This window comes from Coffea eugenioides, chromosome 11, assembly GCF_003713205.1.
Source record: "Coffea eugenioides isolate CCC68of chromosome 11, Ceug_1.0, whole genome shotgun sequence".
Classification (NCBI taxonomy): domain Eukaryota; kingdom Viridiplantae; phylum Streptophyta; class Magnoliopsida; order Gentianales; family Rubiaceae; genus Coffea; species Coffea eugenioides.
Window position 1 is genome coordinate 26,822,003 of NC_040045.1, and position 18,456 is coordinate 26,840,458.

Here is an 18,456-nt window from a genome sequence, read left to right on the forward strand (position 1 = left end):
TTATTTAAAAATTGAAGAACAATTAAAAGACATTAAAATACAAAAAAGAATATCAGAACTAGAAGAGTTATTACAAAAAGAAATTTGTGCAGATATTCCTAATGCTTTTTGGGATAGAAAACAACATATGATAGAATTACCATATGAAAAAGATTTTAATGAAAAGAATATTCCAACAAAAGCTAGACCAATACAAATGAATTCTAATTTATTAGAATTTTTTAAAAAGGAAATAAAAATATTAATAGACAAAGGATTAATAACACCTTCAAAATCACCATGGAGTTGTGCTGCATTTTATGTTATGAATCAAGCAGAAAAAGAACGAGGAGTTCCAAGATTAGTAATAAATTATAAACCATTAAATAAAGTATTGCAATGGATTAGATATCCAATTCCCAATAAAAAAGATTTGCTTAATAGACTATTTAAAGCAAAGATATTTTCAAAATTTGATTTAAAATCAGGATATTGGCAAATATTAATAAATCCAAAAGATAGATACAAAACAGCATTCACAACACCCTTTGGACATTATGAGTGGAATGTAATGCCATTTGGATTAAAAAATACACCATCAGAATTTCAAAATATAATGAATGATATTTTTAATCCTTATAGTTCATTTAGCATTGTATATATAGATGATGTATTAATATTTTCAGAATCAATAGAACAACATTTTAAACATTTAAATATATTTTTAAAAACAGTTAAGAAAAATGGATTAGTAGTTTCAGCCCCAAAAATGAAATTATTTCAAACGAAAATAAGATTTTTAGGACATGACATATACCAATGAACAATAAAACCAATAAATAGAGCTTTAGAATTTACTACTAAATTTCCAGATGAAATAAAAGATAAAAATCGATTACAAAGATTTTTAGGTTGTTTAAATTATATAGCAGATTTCTTTCCTAAATTAAGGCAAGAATGTTCTATATTGTTTAATAGATTAAAGAAAAACCCAAAACCATGGACAGAAGAACATACTCAAAAGATAAAATATTTAAAAGAGAAAATTAAATCATTACCATGTTTATGTTTACCACATCCTAAAACATTCATGATAGTTGAAACAGATGCATCAGAATTAGGATATGGGGGTTGACGGGTTCTTTTTGTATCAATGCAAGTTTAATTCCGATTTTACACCCGTTGGACTGCAAGTATACAGGTCGAAATTTTAGTACAAGATGTGTATCGGGTCGATCCCACGAGAAGCAATTTAAACAATTACTAAGCCCCTGTTCTCTCTATTATTTAGACTTACCATTAATTTTGAGCAGAGAAAATCTAATGCTGTAATCTACAAATCTGATATACAAATCTAGTTTAACAAATGCTGAATGCAAATAGAGAAATTTCACTTAATGAAGATTCTAGGGATGTAGATTCCACTTATGGCATAAACTACACAAATAAATGGATTTACTTCTTGCTATTATTCTTGCTCAACCAGAGATTTATTTCCAAGATTACCAAGTCTCATTTCCATGATGAAATGGCTTAGAGCAATATAGATTTCCCTATTTCCATGGTGAAATACTACTACAACTCTGTTTTAATTCATGAAATACTAAGTAATCCACTTAAGTGTATTTCTATTTTCATGAACATACAACTCAAGCTCTACTCATGTGTTTCCATTGTTATTACCAATTCTCATTGAACAATAACAACTGTAAACAAGTTATTGGTGATCAAACAATAACAAGAAATCACAGCTACACAAGTAGACAAGTTAACTCAAGATATAACAAGTGTAAATCACATTCAATTAGTATTATTTAGCCATAAGTTTCATCTACTCCCTAGATGAAGGAGTTTAGCTACTCATGAATGATTTAACAATCAAATTCACAAGTTTATTAATGCAAAACATCATAAAGTACAAGTATAAGAAAGATAAAAGAAAGCTTAGCCAATTGAAGGTGAAGCTCTCCAATTCCTGCTATGTTCTTGCACAATATGATTACAAGTGAAAACTCTCCAAAAAATGCTTCTCCAAGTACTCCTATCTAGAGAGAAAACTTGTTGCAAGAAGGAAAACTAGCTACGTATGGTTCTCCTTGCTTCTCCCTTGTGTTTCTGCATAAAAGGTGGTAGAAATTCCATTCCTCTCACTTCATAATTTCCTCCACTTAGATTTTGTAAAAAGAAGTCAAAGATATGATGTTCCTTTTGTCCACACTCATTTGGTCTTCTCTTTTATTGCAGAAGCATGTGCCACCGATTTCTGTCCCTCAAAATAGCTGTAAAAGTTGTGAGAAAGGTAAAGAAAAACGGCTGTGCCACTTGCTGAGGAGAGAGACAGATCCGAGCCTCGGATCCGAGGAGTGATAATGGATCCGAGCTCGGATTATAGGATCCGAGGCCTTCCCATGATGGATCCGAGGTCGGATCGTCCTGACCTCGGATACACTCCGCCAGAAGTACAGACGAGGGGTCGGATCCCTCTTGTACACACGGATCCGACCTCGGATCCGTGTTGAGCATTTTTCCAGTTTTTCACTTCTTCCCTTTTTCTACATTTTTGCTCCCACTTTCTTGTGTACTTTGTCCTCTGGATGACCCTGACATTTCTTTCAACTTGTGCATGAATTTCATACATCAATTACCTTCACAATTTCATAAAATTACGCATTAATCACTCATTTATCAATTTCTTAACTCTTAAACAATATTTAAGCAATTATCACCAAAAGAGTTTAAATATGGCTTTAATCTTCTCAAAACATACCAAAAATTCATGCCAAATTCATACAAAATGTACGTTAAATATTCACTTATCAGGGGTATATTAAAACAAAGAGTAGAAGAATCAAAAGAAGAATTAGTCAGATTTCATTCAGGAACATGGTCTGATCCTCAAAAGAATTATTCAACTATTAAAAAAGAAATTTTATCAATAGTTTTATGTATATCAAAATTTCAAGATGATTTATATAACAAGAAATTTTTAATAAGAATAGACTGTAAATCTGTAAAAGAGATTTTACAAAAAGACGTTCAAAATATAGTTTCAAAACAAATATTTGCTAGATGGCAAGCTATTTTATCTGTTTTTGATTTTGATATAGAATTCATTAAAGGAGAAAATAATTCATTACCAGATTTTCTTACTAGAGAATTTTTACAAGGACATGGATCGTGAATTGATGGCTCAAAGAACAGATCGAGAATATACCAATTATTTGAGAGCTCAGAGAGATTCTCCCAAACTTCAAAACAAAGAAAAGGTTATCCAATCTCGAGGATATCAATATTTTGTTCAAACTAGCCATGGTAGGCAAAGTATTCCAGCCTATCAAATTCCTAAACATGATACCATATACATTCAAAAAAGCCCTTATGCTACCATTACTTCACAAGAAAGAGCTTTTATTATTCAAAGAGAGATTCAGAGAAATACTATCCGAATTCAAGTTCTGCGAAGAGCAGGAAGAAATGAGCAGAATCCTCAATATGAAGAAATTCTTCAATATTACAAAGACCAAAATAAACAATTATCTAACCAACTTAAAGATGTTGTTTATTGATTTTGCAGGAAAATGGATTCAAAAGCAGGAAATTCTAGACCAAAGACTCCTCAAGATTATGAGATGAGTCTTACTCCTGTAATTCAAATAGATTCCAAATACTACAAGATTTCCCAGCATTGACTTATAGTCAAGTTGCTTGTACTCCAACTTCCTCTCAAATACGACCTCTTCAACAAATTCCAAAACCCTCAGAAAAATCTATTGAAAACACCTATTTCATAAAGCCATTCACTCAACATATCACTTTAACCAGATTTCAAGAAGTACCTTTGTATTCTACACTTAATCAAATTACTCAAAGAATCTTTCCTCAAAAATGTTTTTGGCAACCTGATGATCCCTCAAAAAATTTGGATTATTATGAATTGATTCTTACAGATACCCAATCTGTAGAAATATTTCCCATTCCAGACAAAAAGAATCCAAATATTATCAATCATTCAAAATGTATAATAAAGAAAGTTTGTTCTCTCAATGAATGGACTTCTCTTTATTCAAAGAAATTATTCTCAGTCAGATTTATTCCAGATGGATTTACTTATCAAGATTACAAAATGGCATGGTATCGTGCTTTTTTGTATCGACCATTCAATCATTCCTGGTTCTTTACATTCAAAGAAAGTTGTAGCAGAGAATTTCCAATATGGTTCAACCATTGGTGGAAATGGTTCGGTCCTCAACCTGAAATTCTACCTCCAAATGTTCTTATGGGATTTCAAACCTACCTCAAAAAAGCAAGGGGGGAAGAATATACGAGGCCAATACTATTTCACATGGAATTCAAAGTACCATGGATATTTTGCTGGAGTTTCAAAATTCATCAAGAATTAGAAAAACCACTTCCAATGTCATTAGTCCGAGAATTCAAGATAAAATGGTGGACAGGATTCAATCAACAGTTTGGAGATCAAACAAACGTGATGAGATTCCTCACCACAGGAGACAAACTCAAATGGACAAACCAATCAACCACTACAACAACTTTGCCAACCACTTCAACAACTATGCCAACAACTCCAATAAAGAAAGAAAAAGAAAAAGTTGTTAATATGGCATCCGAAGCCATTACAAACGACTTTTTGATGAAAAAGATGATGCAGGACCCAAAGATGCTCAAAGAATATTTGGACTATTTACAAAAGCAGGATAAGAATGAAGAAACCGACAAAATTAAGGAGTCAGCAGGATCATCCGAATCTACTTTTGATCCTTTCGGAGGACCATGCGGACAAGATCCAAATGACTTTTGAAAAAGATGTCGGCCACATTCCAAAGAAAAAGCAAATGAAACTCAAATGAAGATGAAATGCAAGCTCGAAAAACTCTATAAATAGATTCAAAATCAGAAGAAGAAGCATCGGGAAAAAATCGGCGAATACTACGAGACTAGATCAGAAAAAACTTTCCTTATTCTGTAATTCAACCAACCTCTTTTCAAGTTCAACAACTCTTTTGTATTCAAGCATATTTTATATTCAATAAAGAAGATTCAAGGTTTCTACCATACAAGCTTCTGTTGTCCACTCAATATTCTTGTAAGTTCATTTACATTAAATCCTATTACTTTTCTATGCAATCATCAATAGATGCATTTAGAAATTAATAAAAAAACAATGAGGAGATAAATAAAGAAAGTGTTATCTTTTAATTAGCATCCATTATGCATATGAAATTGTAGTTGGAGTTGTTCTAAAGGAACTATAACCTGAAAAATTGGTCCTTGCCAAGCTAGAAAAATAAAATAGATTATAAAACTAACTTGGATATATTCAACTTGTATTTAATATGCACTTCTAAATAATCATAGTTACATGAATATAATTAATGTAATTGGGGTGTAAGTAACAATAAGAATGCCAAGATTACTATTGAGAAGGTTATTGTATATTAAGATGTTGTGTTATGGTATCCATTGAAATTTCGAGGCTTGGGAACAAAATGGATATATTTCCAAATGTATTCAGCAATTAAATCTAGTGATGTTGAAGATTAAATTACTGTTTTGGTGAGAGGATAACTGTTGATGGTTTTCAAGTTTTCAAATATATGTTTTAATTATACATGTCGCTTGGCAGGGTGTTAGGAAATTGTTTAATTTTTTTAGGCAAGTTTCTTGTTTTGTGTGCAAATAACTAGTTTCTTAATTTTTTTAGTTACTTGAACTAGTTGTCAAGTTATTTGTTATGTGTATGAGTTCAGGGATTAGAAGTTATTTCTTATTATATATGAGATTAGCAATTAGAAATTATTTCATGTTATTACTTAGGTGTTAGTAAAGAAATTTAAATTATAAATAGGTGGGTATTGACATAATACAAGTGGCATATAAGGGCGATATGTAACCTTACACATGGGGTGAGAAAAAGCATTCGGGAGATGAGAGATGATATGCAAGAGTTTGGGTTTGGATTCAAATTGTATTATTGTATAAGGCCTTTCTCTCATAATAAATAACGGATTTTCTCTCTATGGATGTAGGCTCAATGATAATGTCGAACTCGTTTAAATCTTATGTGTTGTTTATCTTTTTCTGCTTGTGGCTTGTTTGTCATTAAATTATTGTATTCTTGATGTCTCATTAGTTATTTGTTCCATGTTTGGATCCCAACAAACTAGTATCCGAGCGAGATTCGTAGCTTGGTCCTAGTTGACTATTGAGATCAAGTAGGTTGTTGGATATTACCTATTGAACAATTTAATGGGTGATATATTTGTTTCAAGAGTTTGGTAAGAAGTATTGAAGGTGAAGAATGAAAAGTGGGAAAACATAGAGATACTTGATGGTAAATCTAAATAGGTGATTCAAGGATCAAGAAAAAGGTGAAATCCAATGTTGATTTTTGGACACGAATCGGTGGAAACTTTCTCACAACTCTAACAATTGATACTTCATCGAAATGGTTTTAGATTAAGGTTATATTCTTCGAGTGGTGTAGCATGTGTCCCAAAGAAATAAAGAGATCTAATTTTCAAGTGTCAAAAAACTCTAATAGCTACAAGTTTTATATTGAAGGTGGAGTTTTGGAAATCACAGATGGCGAGACAGTCTTGAAGATGAGAAAAATATGATGATTTTACCACTTAGTTGCCTCAATAGTTACAAATAAAGAAGGGAATTCTGATATTGCAAATGGCGATAAAAAAAAATCCTATGAAGGAAGATGGTGAATTGAGACACCTTCTCGCGAGTCAATAGGAAGTTAGACTCGAGGTACACATGTTTATTTGTCGATTAAATCAATTGAGTGTCAGAATTGTATTGATTCTGATGTATAGTTCGGTACCATATTATTTAATAGTTGAAGGCAAGTGGTTGTCAAATGGAATATTCGCCAAAGTGAATATTTGTTAGGAAATTGATTTAATTTCTTTTCAACAGGTTTTTTTATTTTGTGTGCAAGTAACTAGTTTTCTAATTGTTTAGTTATTTGGAGTAGTTGTCAAGTTATTTTCTATTTGTATGAGTTTAGAAATTATTTTCTATTCTGTATGAGAATAAGAATTAGCAATTATTTCCTATTTTTATTTGGGTGTTGGCCAAGTAATGTAAATCATAAATAGATGAGGGTTGGCATACTACAAAATAGTACACAAGGGTAACATATAGCCTTATACCTGGGGTAAGAGAGAAATCTTGAGAGATGAGAGATGGTATACATGAATTTGGGTTTGGATTCAAATTGTGTTTTTGTATAGGGCTTTCCTCTTATAATTAAGAACGAATTTTCTCTCCGTGGATATAGGCTCAATGATAGAGTCGAACCACGTTAAATCTTATGTATCATTTATCTTTTATACTTGTAATTTATTTGTCATTAAATTGTTATATTCTTGATATCTCAATAGTCATTTGTTTTGTGCTTAGATCCCAACAGAGGTCTAGGCTAACTCATAAGATCCAATATCTAGAACCACTAAACTTTTTGAAAAAGAAGACCTAGTGCCAACTTGTAATGGGTTTTGGTAGTCAATAGGTATCTATGATACTTTCATAATGTTTACTTGCAAATTGTTAGTTAAATTTATGGTTTATGTGACAATAAGTACACAATACATCAAAAATAAATTTGATTAAAAAGTTCAATTAACATTTTCAAACAAGAAATAAACATTGAAGAATTTCACATTTGAGACTTAAAAACTGTATTTGCCGGGGAGTGGGGTTGGGTTGGGTGGTTCGCGGGAATGGAATATAAGTGAGAGATCCGGATTCAAACCCCCATGCTTACACTCAAGAAAAAAAACAAAAGGTGCTGTGCCAATTAATTATATTTTGTCCAAAACCTTCATCTACATCCAATATTTAAGCATGAGTGTTTCAAATTTCTCCACTTTCTAACTACTCTAAGGGCCTGCTGAGTAGTTAACATGCTTTTGGAATTCTAAAACGCTATTAGCAGTCAGTGGACTATTTTGATTTCCCTAAGAAAGAGCCTTCTTCTTCAAAAAAAAAAAAAAAAAAAAAGGCCTTAATTAAGCTTTTATAACTCTCTGGCTCATTCCACACCAAACAGTTCTCGAATTTGTTGAAATGATCATTGAATCTAAGACTGGCAATTAATATCAACAACCTTTGACTCTTAAAAGATAATAATAATCAACTAATCTTTTTCCCGTATCTTTTTTTGACAAAGTCATCCTCTGTAGGACTTGGCATGTGCGTTTCCTTGCTAAACACGTAGAGTGGGAAGCAAATCGTAGAAGTCTTTGGTCCTTATAGAAAACAAAAGTTATGCTCCACAGAGATATTGTGACAGTAATATCTAGAAAGAGCAACCACGTCTTTTCCTTTCCACCTAATCCTTAAAATATTGTACTCCTACTGACAAAAAAATTGAATATTGTACTCTTATATTCAAATACTTATTCAGTTAATTATACATTTTTTTAACAATTAACAACTAAAACTCCGCTTAACAGGTATCCATGGTTGTTGAAATGCCATAGTGCATCATCAAGAATAAACCTGTCATTTAAATATCGTATACCGTACAAAAAACTAATATCAGTCATATTCACCTGTAATCAAGATCTTGAAACACATATGTACGTTTCTTTCAATTGACGTCAAATCCATCATGTCAATCAATCCGAGAATGCGTAAACCTTCAAGTTAAAAAATATTTATCCAAATGCTTTCACCAACTCAGTTTGAAATTACCTAAAAAAAATAAGTGTGAAAACTTTATCCAAGTTAGGAATTTCGCACTAAGTTTTTTTTTTTTTAAAAAAATTACGTACTTTCTTCTGTCTTCTTTGGCCAAATTATTGCCCAAGCAACAATTTAGTCTCATATATCCTTTTGTATTCCCAATAGTTTAAGGGCCACGACAGATGAATAATAACTTCCCCGCTAATCAATTTCTGCATTTAAACAGGCCTCCTCGTGCTGTTAATGTAGATTTTTTTTTTATGGGAAAATGTAATTTGGTTTTCAATATTTGGTTTATGTGCCAAATTGGTCTCTAATATTTTGGTTAAATAAATTTGATCCTCAAAGTTTGTGATTTTTGCACACTAATCTTCTATCTCATGTAATAATTAAACTTGTTGGCATATTAAATCATGGCTCAAAATTAGAAATTTTCATATTATTATTTAGTAGTGTTTTAGTCAAGTTAGAGTTTTAGTAATTCTATTGGAGTCAAGTTATGGTAGTTTTATTATTTAGGAATTAGTATCTTATTAGGAAATTTCTTGTAGTGTAAGACTTGTTTATCAAGTAATTTAGTCTATAAATAGAGGATCATATTATTGTGTTTAGTTGAGAAAATTAAAAGATTTAAGAGCCTTGTGCTTATGATGTAATTAATAAATTATTAGTAATATTATTCTTTTTCTCCTACACATATTTTTATGTGTGTAAATTGTCTCCCCTCATATTGGTTTTGTCAAATATATTCTCCCCATATTTTTTTGGTTCTACAAAACTGAATCATGGTTGACATAAACAAATCTTCGCGGCAGACAGTGTAAAATACAAAATTAATCCAAAATTGAACTGCCACATGAAGCAACCAATCTAGCCAAGCTGCGCCATTTAAAACTAAAATTCAATCCAGCCTTGTATTTGAAAAATTATTGTAATTATCTGTTCTGCTGAATCAAAAAATTATAACCATTAGCATTTTTATTGTATAACTATCATATCATCTCCTAAAATATTAAAATATTTTGAACGATAGTCATTTTCCAATAAATCCTTTTCACGAATGCAGTTTTCTCAGTTTTAAAAAAAATTTTGCTTAGTATAACTGGGTAAACGACCTAAAAAGTTGTCTATTCTTCAACATTTGATTTCCTTCTTTTATCCCTTAAAAATCAGATTCTTTGCTTAATTTAATGCTTAAAAAGTACTATAATCCTTGAACTTGGAAATCAGCCAAAAAGGAATGCAATGGAGAAGATACGCAGTTAACATATTTTACAACAGAATTCAAGCTAAATTATAATGGGATGTAATTTTTTTTTCAAAAAAAAAAAAACTTTCCTGGGAAATAAAATAGGTTGACCAAGCAGAATTGATCCTGGTACAGCTATTTACATTCCTTCAGTAAACTTGAGCTTTTTTACTAAAACAAATTCACTATATGATAATTGCAAAATACTTAATGAACTTCATTGAATAACTTCTAACAAAATTATTACACTATATTAGAATAGGGGTTTCCACGAAAAGGACTTGTAATTTGAACCATGGACAAAAGTTTAAGGAGCAAAATCAATTGAAAATGAAAGTATTAATAATTAAAATAAACTAAAAGCTTGTAGACTAAATAAATCTTCCGATAACCATTTCACGATTAAAGAAACATTCACCAAAAAATGTTTTTAAAACCCTACACTATATCAACTTTTAAATTAAATTAGAAAAGTAATAGGCCAAAGTGGTTAAAGGGCTACGTGTGGTCAATGGTTTGTCAAAAATGAAATGAATTTGAACATGCCAATTTAAAGTACTAGGCCAAAAAAACTTGCCAATTTCTACAAAGAAATAGAATAATTCAATATTAGCTAAAGCTGATTGAGTGAATGGTTTTGACGGTTTACATTAGACCTTGTATACTTAATTTTGTCTATCTTACACTTCTGTAGCTATCAAATGCTGAAAATTTCTATGATGACTTTCTGCAGAACAGAACACAGAAACAGAAACAAAAAAAGTCCACGTTGACCTTTTCAAAGAAAAAAGAAGAAAGAAAACTTCTACCTGAGTAGGTAAAGGGCAAAATCCAGAAAAAGAAAACACAAAAAGTAGGAAAATTTCCACAATGGTTAGGTCATGAATCAATATTTTCAATTTGGTATGTGATGTAGAGTATGCACCTGAAATAGTCTTAATTACCGATTTTGAGATCTCGTCTTAATTACTGATACAACTGTGTGATTAAAATGGCAAGAGAGGTGGACAAAGAGAACAAACTTCTATGCCATTTAATCTTTTGCATAATTTCCAATTTGTTATCTGAATTCAATTTTTTCCTAGATTTCCATCTAAAGCAAAACAGTAAACTCGATGTACATGACTTGAGTTCGTATTAGAAGCAAGTTTTGATTAAGTAATTAACTTTCAATCATTCTTAGGGCCTAACTGTTGTCCTTTACTGTTTAAAATACATTGATGGTCAAGGTGCCAATTGTTTGGATTCAATGGGGAAAAGTAAAATTACTACACACTTTTGTTGGTTAAAGTGATTTTAATACTATCTGAAAGCCCTACAACCGAAAGACACCTATTCTCCTCAAGTCTCTCCATTCTTGAACCCTTAGCACATTTACCCACTTAAACAAACGCAAATGGTGCCAATTAAAGGATACTCCATTCTCTTGGTGACAAAAATCTTGTGATTTTTATGAATGGTGTAATGATGTTAGTAGGGAAGGTAGCAATTGATATGAATACCTAAATATGGATGATGGCATATAGAAGGATGTCAAGAACATCGTGCTCGAATGACTGCTAGGTTCGAGAAGTTGTTCAAAGTAATGTTGAGATCATAAAAAGCGAAATGTTAATACCGCTTTCTTATTTGTTAATGTTTTTGTCATTTGCTCATGTGGAACGAATAAAATGCTTCTGCTTTTCATTTTAATTACAATTTTTTCCAAAAAAAAAAAAGGTGCAACATGTAAAATCAATGAACGATTTTTTTTTTTTGGTGTAATTCACATGATCAAAATATCAAGAGTGATATTAACAAAATAGTGGAGTTTCATTAACACTTCCGTTTTGAAATTTATTAAATTTTTAGCATACAGGCCGCCAGAGAAATTTAAGAATAGAATTTGCTTGTAAAAGGCTAATTGGATAAACAGGAAATTAAGTTAGACCATTATTTGGTGGTATTTTGCTTGAAGTTGAACGTCTCATCAGAACCTAGGAATTTCTTCGCAACATGAATTTGAACGTTTTATCAGAACGTAGGAATTGCTCCCAATTCATGTTAATGTCAATTGTTTTGGCAATTCTTTGACTTGAATTTCACTACTCTGACAGCCTGCTGCGTGGTTAGCATGCATGCATGTAGGTATATGAATGGATCGAATCTTAATCAAATCAAATCCAGCCTCAATATACTTAAATAATGTTTGGATTTAATTTCTCAAAGATATAAGTTATAATCTTCTTCTCTTTTTTTTTTTTGACAAAGTCATCCTATGTAGGATTTGGTACGAGTCTCTATCTAAATGATTGTAATCCAACCATGCTCAAGTCTGTCACCCATTTATTCTGCGAGCCTTAAAAATCTATTTAAACTGTGGAAGCTTAATTTTTATAAGACTTGCAGAACCAACATTTCTTGAACTGGCATTGAGTACAATCAAGAATAACCTCTAGTTACTTAAATTAACTGGAGCCAAGTTATCAAAGCTTTTAATGACACATGCCTACGTTTCTGTCTTTGAAATAGTTTGTACAGCAATTAATAATAATAATAATAATAATAATAATAATAATAATAATAACAATAGTAATAGCAGCAGCAACAACAACAACAACAATTCTTTCTTTAATTTTAGTGCGCAATGTTTTTGCTTTTAAATGTTTTATCCTGAAATTATGACTCCGTTTGGGAGGTGTTTTTGAAAGTAAATTTATGAAAATAGAAGAATAACACTTTTTGAAATGTAATGTATCTAATTAGGAATGATGACCAAAAAAAAGTTGATTATTTTTCCTGAGAAAATTTTGCATAAATTTCTGATTCAAATAGAGCTTATAATTCTCTCACTCATTTCTATTCTAAGACTTCAGAATCTCTTTAAATTGAAAAGCATACTTGTGGAACTTTAATGATTGTGTGACTTGTAAAATCAAGAATTATCTATACACTTCAATGCCGTGTGCGTACCAAAAAAATTGATTCTAACTACTAAAACGACATTCACAAACATACATAATCGTTACGCTGTGATATATTAATGCGTTACATGGAAATCTCGGCAATACCTACTTCGTTTCTTACAGTTGACTTCAAATTAATCTATCAATCCATCTATGATACAATAAGAGAATTGGTCCTATACAAAGCCGTGCGTTGAATAGTGAGAAGCCTTGCGTTGAAGAATCTTCAAAACCAAAAAGAACAAGTCAGCTTCTTACATGTTACGCTGTGATGTATCAATGCGTTACATTTCCACACTACACAGAGCCATAATGCAACTATATAAATTGTGTGACTCACTAAGCTCTATGAATCATCCATACTTGGAAAAGAAAAAAAGCAAAACACCTTTTCCTCTTCTCTTAAAAATTTTGCAAGGTGTAATTTTCTTCAAGATTCTTGAAAATGGTGATGGCTGTGAACAAATTTTTTGGTGCAATTTCTGCACTATCTCTACTGCTTCTTCTTTCGAGCTTTGGTTGTAAAGCACAACTTTCAGCTACATTTTATGATTATACTTGCCCTAATGCTCTCACTACAATCCGTTCCACTATCCGGTCAGCGATATCGTGTGAACGGAGGATGGCCGCGTCATTGATTCGCCTCCATTTCCATGATTGCTTCGTGCAGGTTAGTCCATAACTAAACATATTTGATAGTTTACACGGTTATTTCTCAAAAAATGATTTAAGTTACACAACATTTTCATGTAGTACAGTTTACACATACATCAACTTAACTTGCTTGGTGAGTTTAGGTTTGGGTTTGTTAGTGCAAGCAATACATTTCATGCACTAAAAATAAATTTCATCCTTTATCTAATCTTGTAAGTCCATTTCAACTTGTACGCTTCATAATGCTGCCTAGCTACTCATAGGGCACTGTTGGAATTCAGATCCGCCCAGGCACTTTAAAGTTCTCTTTCCTTTGGGTCGAATTTTTTAGGACGGGTCCGAATGCCAGCATTTCTTATTCACACATGATGAGGACGACATGATGGGCAAGCTTGAATAATGATAAATACAGAATTTTTGTTTTCTCACCTCTCAAAATTTGAAACAAGTCTATTTTGTTGTTACTGATTTGCACCCAAAACCTTCTAAAGCTTGTATACTCCACTATTCAACTTGTACTGTTTTCGGTGGCCGCCAATGTTTACATGGGCATGGGTACGTCTTTAACTGTTCAGAAAGGTGGAAGCCCTCTTACACATGGTGCGTACTGCACAATAAGTATTGTATACTTGACCAGGTCTAAGGCAGAATAAAAGCATTATGAAGAATCCAAAAACAAAATTGGTCTATTCAAATTCAAATTATATTAAAGGATAACTAGATCTAATCCTTATAGTTAACCATTGCTAGCTCTGGTTGTGTGTGCTTAATCAAATTTGGTTCTGCTCTTTTACAGGGTTGTGATGGATCAGTTTTGCTTGATGAGACCCCTACAATTCAAAGTGAGAAGACATCAAAGGCGAATAACGATTCTGCGAGAGGTTTCAATGTTATAGAGGATGCTAAGACCGCAGTGGAGAAAATATGCCCAGGAGTTGTTTCTTGTGCAGATATTCTTGCAGTTGCTGCAAGAGATTCATCCGCTGCTGTAAGTAAAAATTTAAGTATTTAACCATTTGTGAAGTCTTAGAACACAAAAGGAAACCAAAATAACATGCATAAGAGTAGATTATTCACTTTAATCTTTAGCAGTATATGGAGATTTCTGTGCATTATGAAAAATTATTTATTCTCAAAGATTTTACATGAAGCACAAATAAAGGCAGGAAAATTCGTGACAGTGAAACTAAAGCTATAATGGTTTTGCTATAAAAGCTAATGAGCAGTTGTTCTCCATCGTTTGCAGATTTTGCAAACAATTAACTAATCCGAACTGGTAAAATCTACTTTTTGGTAGAATGCAAATTGTAGCTTTTTCCCTCTTAAAAAATCTAAAATTTAGGCCAAAAAAAAAACAACATTTATGGGAATGTAAGATCATGTAAAATAATTAAACCAGAACACCCTTCAGTTTTTCTCCAACTTAAAAAACATAATTTATGGGAACTTTGACAATAGAAAGTAGAACAAGATAAATGAGATGAGATTATTGGATAATTACACTATGAAAAAAAATAAACATTAGATTGTGGTTCATCATTTCCTTCACCCTTAATACTTACGATTGACAAAATATCAGGTGGGTGGTCCTTCGTGGACTGTAAAGCTTGGAAGAAGAGATTCTACCACTGCCAGTCGTTCCCTAGCAGACAGTGATCTTCCTGCTCCCTTTCACCAGCTTAATACACTTATTTCCCTATTTTCAAACAAGGGTTTTACTCCGAGGGAAATGGTTGCCCTATCAGGTAATAACTATGTTTCTTTTCATTTTCACTTTTGGAACCATATGCAAAATCCGATTTTTATTTTGAGGGCGTGCACAAAATCAAATTTGCAAAAATTGGTAGAATATTCTTTTAGAATATTTTCCAGATGCTCATTCCGAACCACTTCTATCATTTGTACATGCAAAATAAAAACTTAGCAACCAAACGGCGTATGATTTTATTTTTCCAAAAGAGTACAGGATTTATAAACTAAATTTTTAGTTTTATTAATTGCTCCTTTATGTTTGTTAGGTTAAAAGATCAAAAACCTTTTATTCCTTTTTTTTTTTTTTTGCCTAAAATGATAGACGCTACATTTATTCTATATTATGGGGGATGGAGACCTGAAGAGACTCAAAAAGAAATCGGAGGGGACTGAACTACCTACCAACCTAGACGAATGCACTACGCACTCGTCCGGTAGCCTCTTGAAGTGGCTTGCCACATTTAGTGACAAATGGTGGGACATAGAGTTTGAACCCTGGTCTTTCACCCCACCAAGCCTTAAGGCTTTAGTGGTAGCCACTGAGCTAAACCCAGTAGTTCTAATAACCCTTTATTCGTTTAACCATTCTGATACGAAAAGTTTTAAAATGTTAGATATCAAGGATATTTTAGTCTTTTCACATAAGTTAAAAAACCGTAAGAAAGATGATAGTATATGAAACTAAAAGTAGAGTATATATCTTACAGCCCTTTGGAAATTGCATTCTATAATATTTTAGGATACAAAAGTAAATAATAGTTTAACATTTTCCATTTTTCGATATGCATATTTAATATATATAGTTTTGATCCTAATAGCGATTATGTACTCGAAATTGAAATGCAGGAGCCCATACGGTAGGCCAGGCACAATGCTTTACATTCCAGCAAAGGATATATAGCAACGGAGCAGATATTGATGCAGGCTTTGCCAGCAACCGCCGTCGCCGGTGCCCACCAACCGGCAGAAATAGCAATTTGGCACCACTTGATTTGGTGACACCAAATCAATTCGACAACAACTACTACAAGAATCTTGTACAGAAGAAAGGCCTTCTAATATCAGACCAAACCCTTTTCAATGGATCGTCAACTGATACTTTTGTTACAGAATATAGCCAAAATCCTCAAACTTTCTCTTCTGATTTTAGTGCAGCAATGATTAAAATGGGTGATTTAAGCCCCCTTACAGGTCAAGATGGGATCATTAGACGTGTTTGCAGTGCTATAAACTAGAGAGTCGACATCATTTTGGTGATGATTGATCCGATTCAGTTTTGTTTCAGTATCACAAAATTTGTTGAGTCTCTATATGGTATAAAGTGTATATGAAGTCTGATTAACGTTTCTTTTGGACTCATGAGTTTTGTTTTTTTATTCTTTCATGTTGTAAGTGTTCAAAATTTTGAATAAAAGCAAAAATGCAATTATTTTAGTGATTTTTTCTTTTTTCATTTGCTTTACTCTAGTAATTATTCGAAGTCAATGTAACCAAAGAGGGGAAACAAGAAAAAAAAACTTGTGACAACTTTGGAAATTGCCACTCAGCTATTCTTTATGAGGTCTAGCAAAGAAAAAAAAAAATACTTGCGCTTGTATTGGAGGCACACACTAATCTGTATGGATTCAACTGTACATTTTAAGTCTTTCATGACAATAAATAATGTTATCACATAAGGCATACTTTTAAGGTTAAAACACAGTTTCATTTTCCTTTGCCCTTCCACCCCTTCTCATGTCCTATTCACTCTTAATTATTGGTCAAAATTCGAATTTTGAATCAGCAGCAAAGAGAACTCTAAAAACATTTTCCTGACCACTGGGCCAACTCCGGTGATTAAAGTACATACAGTAATCTACCCCCTAAAATGTCAAATTCTCCCACTTTGCTACCCTACTCTATTTATTTGTAACATTTAACCTCATTTTGTTTTCAAATTATTTCATTTCTACTTCATATCTGTGTACTGTTTGTGTCATTTGATTGAACACAAACTTGGCCTGACAATCAAAATTAGTATTCTCTTGTGCCTTTCCTTTTTTAATTGACGATCTAGCACAGAAAATTAAAATCACCTACTTAAGCTTCTGTTGGAGGTCTTTATCAACCTCGATAGTTTTCTAGCAATGTCATAATCTAATGTTCTTTTTTTTTGGGGTCTTTTTTGGCCAAATTTTCGAAAAATAATAGGCAATGGAATAGGTAATCAAATGGTTTTGACTTCAAGGCCAATTGTGGCAATACAAACTTGCTAGTGTTGCCTGTTTGACAAACTAATAGTGAACTAGGCAAGCCAGTTAACTAACAGTTTTGAGCACTAAATTAAGGGCTTGTTTGGCCAGCCTACTTTTGCATTTTTAAAATGTAAAGTTTATCCAAACATCGACAAGTTTGAATAAAAATATAAAAAAATACATTAAATAGGATATTAATGGTGGATGACAGAGGATGCTAGTGGTGGATTGCAAGTGGTGGGATGGCAAGGAAGGTTTTTCCTTTTTCTTTTTTTTTTTTTGAAATATTATGATGTCTTTAGGTGTTTTGGATAAACACCAAGATTTTCCTAAAAGACTACAATAAATTATAGTAAAAATTTTAAACAAACATGCCAAAAAATACCATCGAAGCGGACCCTAAATTTTAGGAGGAGTTAAGTGATTTCAATTATAAGAATAGGAGGACACATAAAGCATCAACGAGAAAAATCTGGATCACTGCACACATAGCATGTTGAAGTTAATAGGCAGATAATTTTGTGGGATTGAATATTCACATGGTTCTAATTCTTTTTCAGGCAAGTGACTTGCATGCATAGCAAATTCCCAGGTAAAAACCTTCTAGCATTGTTACATCAAAAGTTTGTCAAGATGTTTACAGTAACCCTAGCAAATTGCCATGTTTGCACTTGTTGGTGTAATGAAGTTGTTGGAGTGCCTTGGGCAATGAATGTGTACAAAGATGGTGATTGAATTCATACAATGAATTTTGATATTTTCTTGACATATTTACATTTAGCTAACCTACACCTAAGCCCCATTATAACCCCTCGTAAAGATGCTTTGATTTTTGCATTTAAATTCACTATCTAGTAGTGGAGATATGAAATATTTGCAAGTCTAAGGTAATGTCAGTCCATTGTATTGATTTTAGAGTTAA

General features: G+C 32.2%; 1 protein-coding gene across 1 annotated transcript; it reads left to right on the forward strand.

The window, feature by feature from the left end:
* The first annotated feature begins 13,345 nt into the window (after positions 1 to 13,345).
* Positions 13,346 to 16,535, forward strand: LOC113754408 (lignin-forming anionic peroxidase-like). Its single transcript, XM_027298810.1, has 4 exons — positions 13,346 to 13,564; positions 14,345 to 14,536; positions 15,128 to 15,293; positions 16,147 to 16,535. The coding sequence occupies exons 1-4, from the start codon at positions 13,346 to 13,348 to the stop codon at positions 16,533 to 16,535; spliced, it is 966 nt and encodes a 321-aa protein (XP_027154611.1).
* The last annotated feature ends 1,921 nt before the right edge of the window (positions 16,536 to 18,456 follow it).

Excerpts from the sequence above, each read along its gene's own strand:
- LOC113754408 (XM_027298810.1), top strand. The coding sequence starts at position 13,346 with ATGGCTGTGAACAAATTTTTTGGTGCAATTTCTGCACTATCTCTACTG. Across the intron at positions 14,537-15,127 it reads CAAGAGATTCATCCGCTGCT|GTGGGTGGTCCTTCGTGGAC; the intron begins GTAAGTAAAAAT and ends ACAAAATATCAG. Across the intron at positions 15,294-16,146 it reads GGAAATGGTTGCCCTATCAG|GAGCCCATACGGTAGGCCAG; the intron begins GTAATAACTATG and ends ATTGAAATGCAG.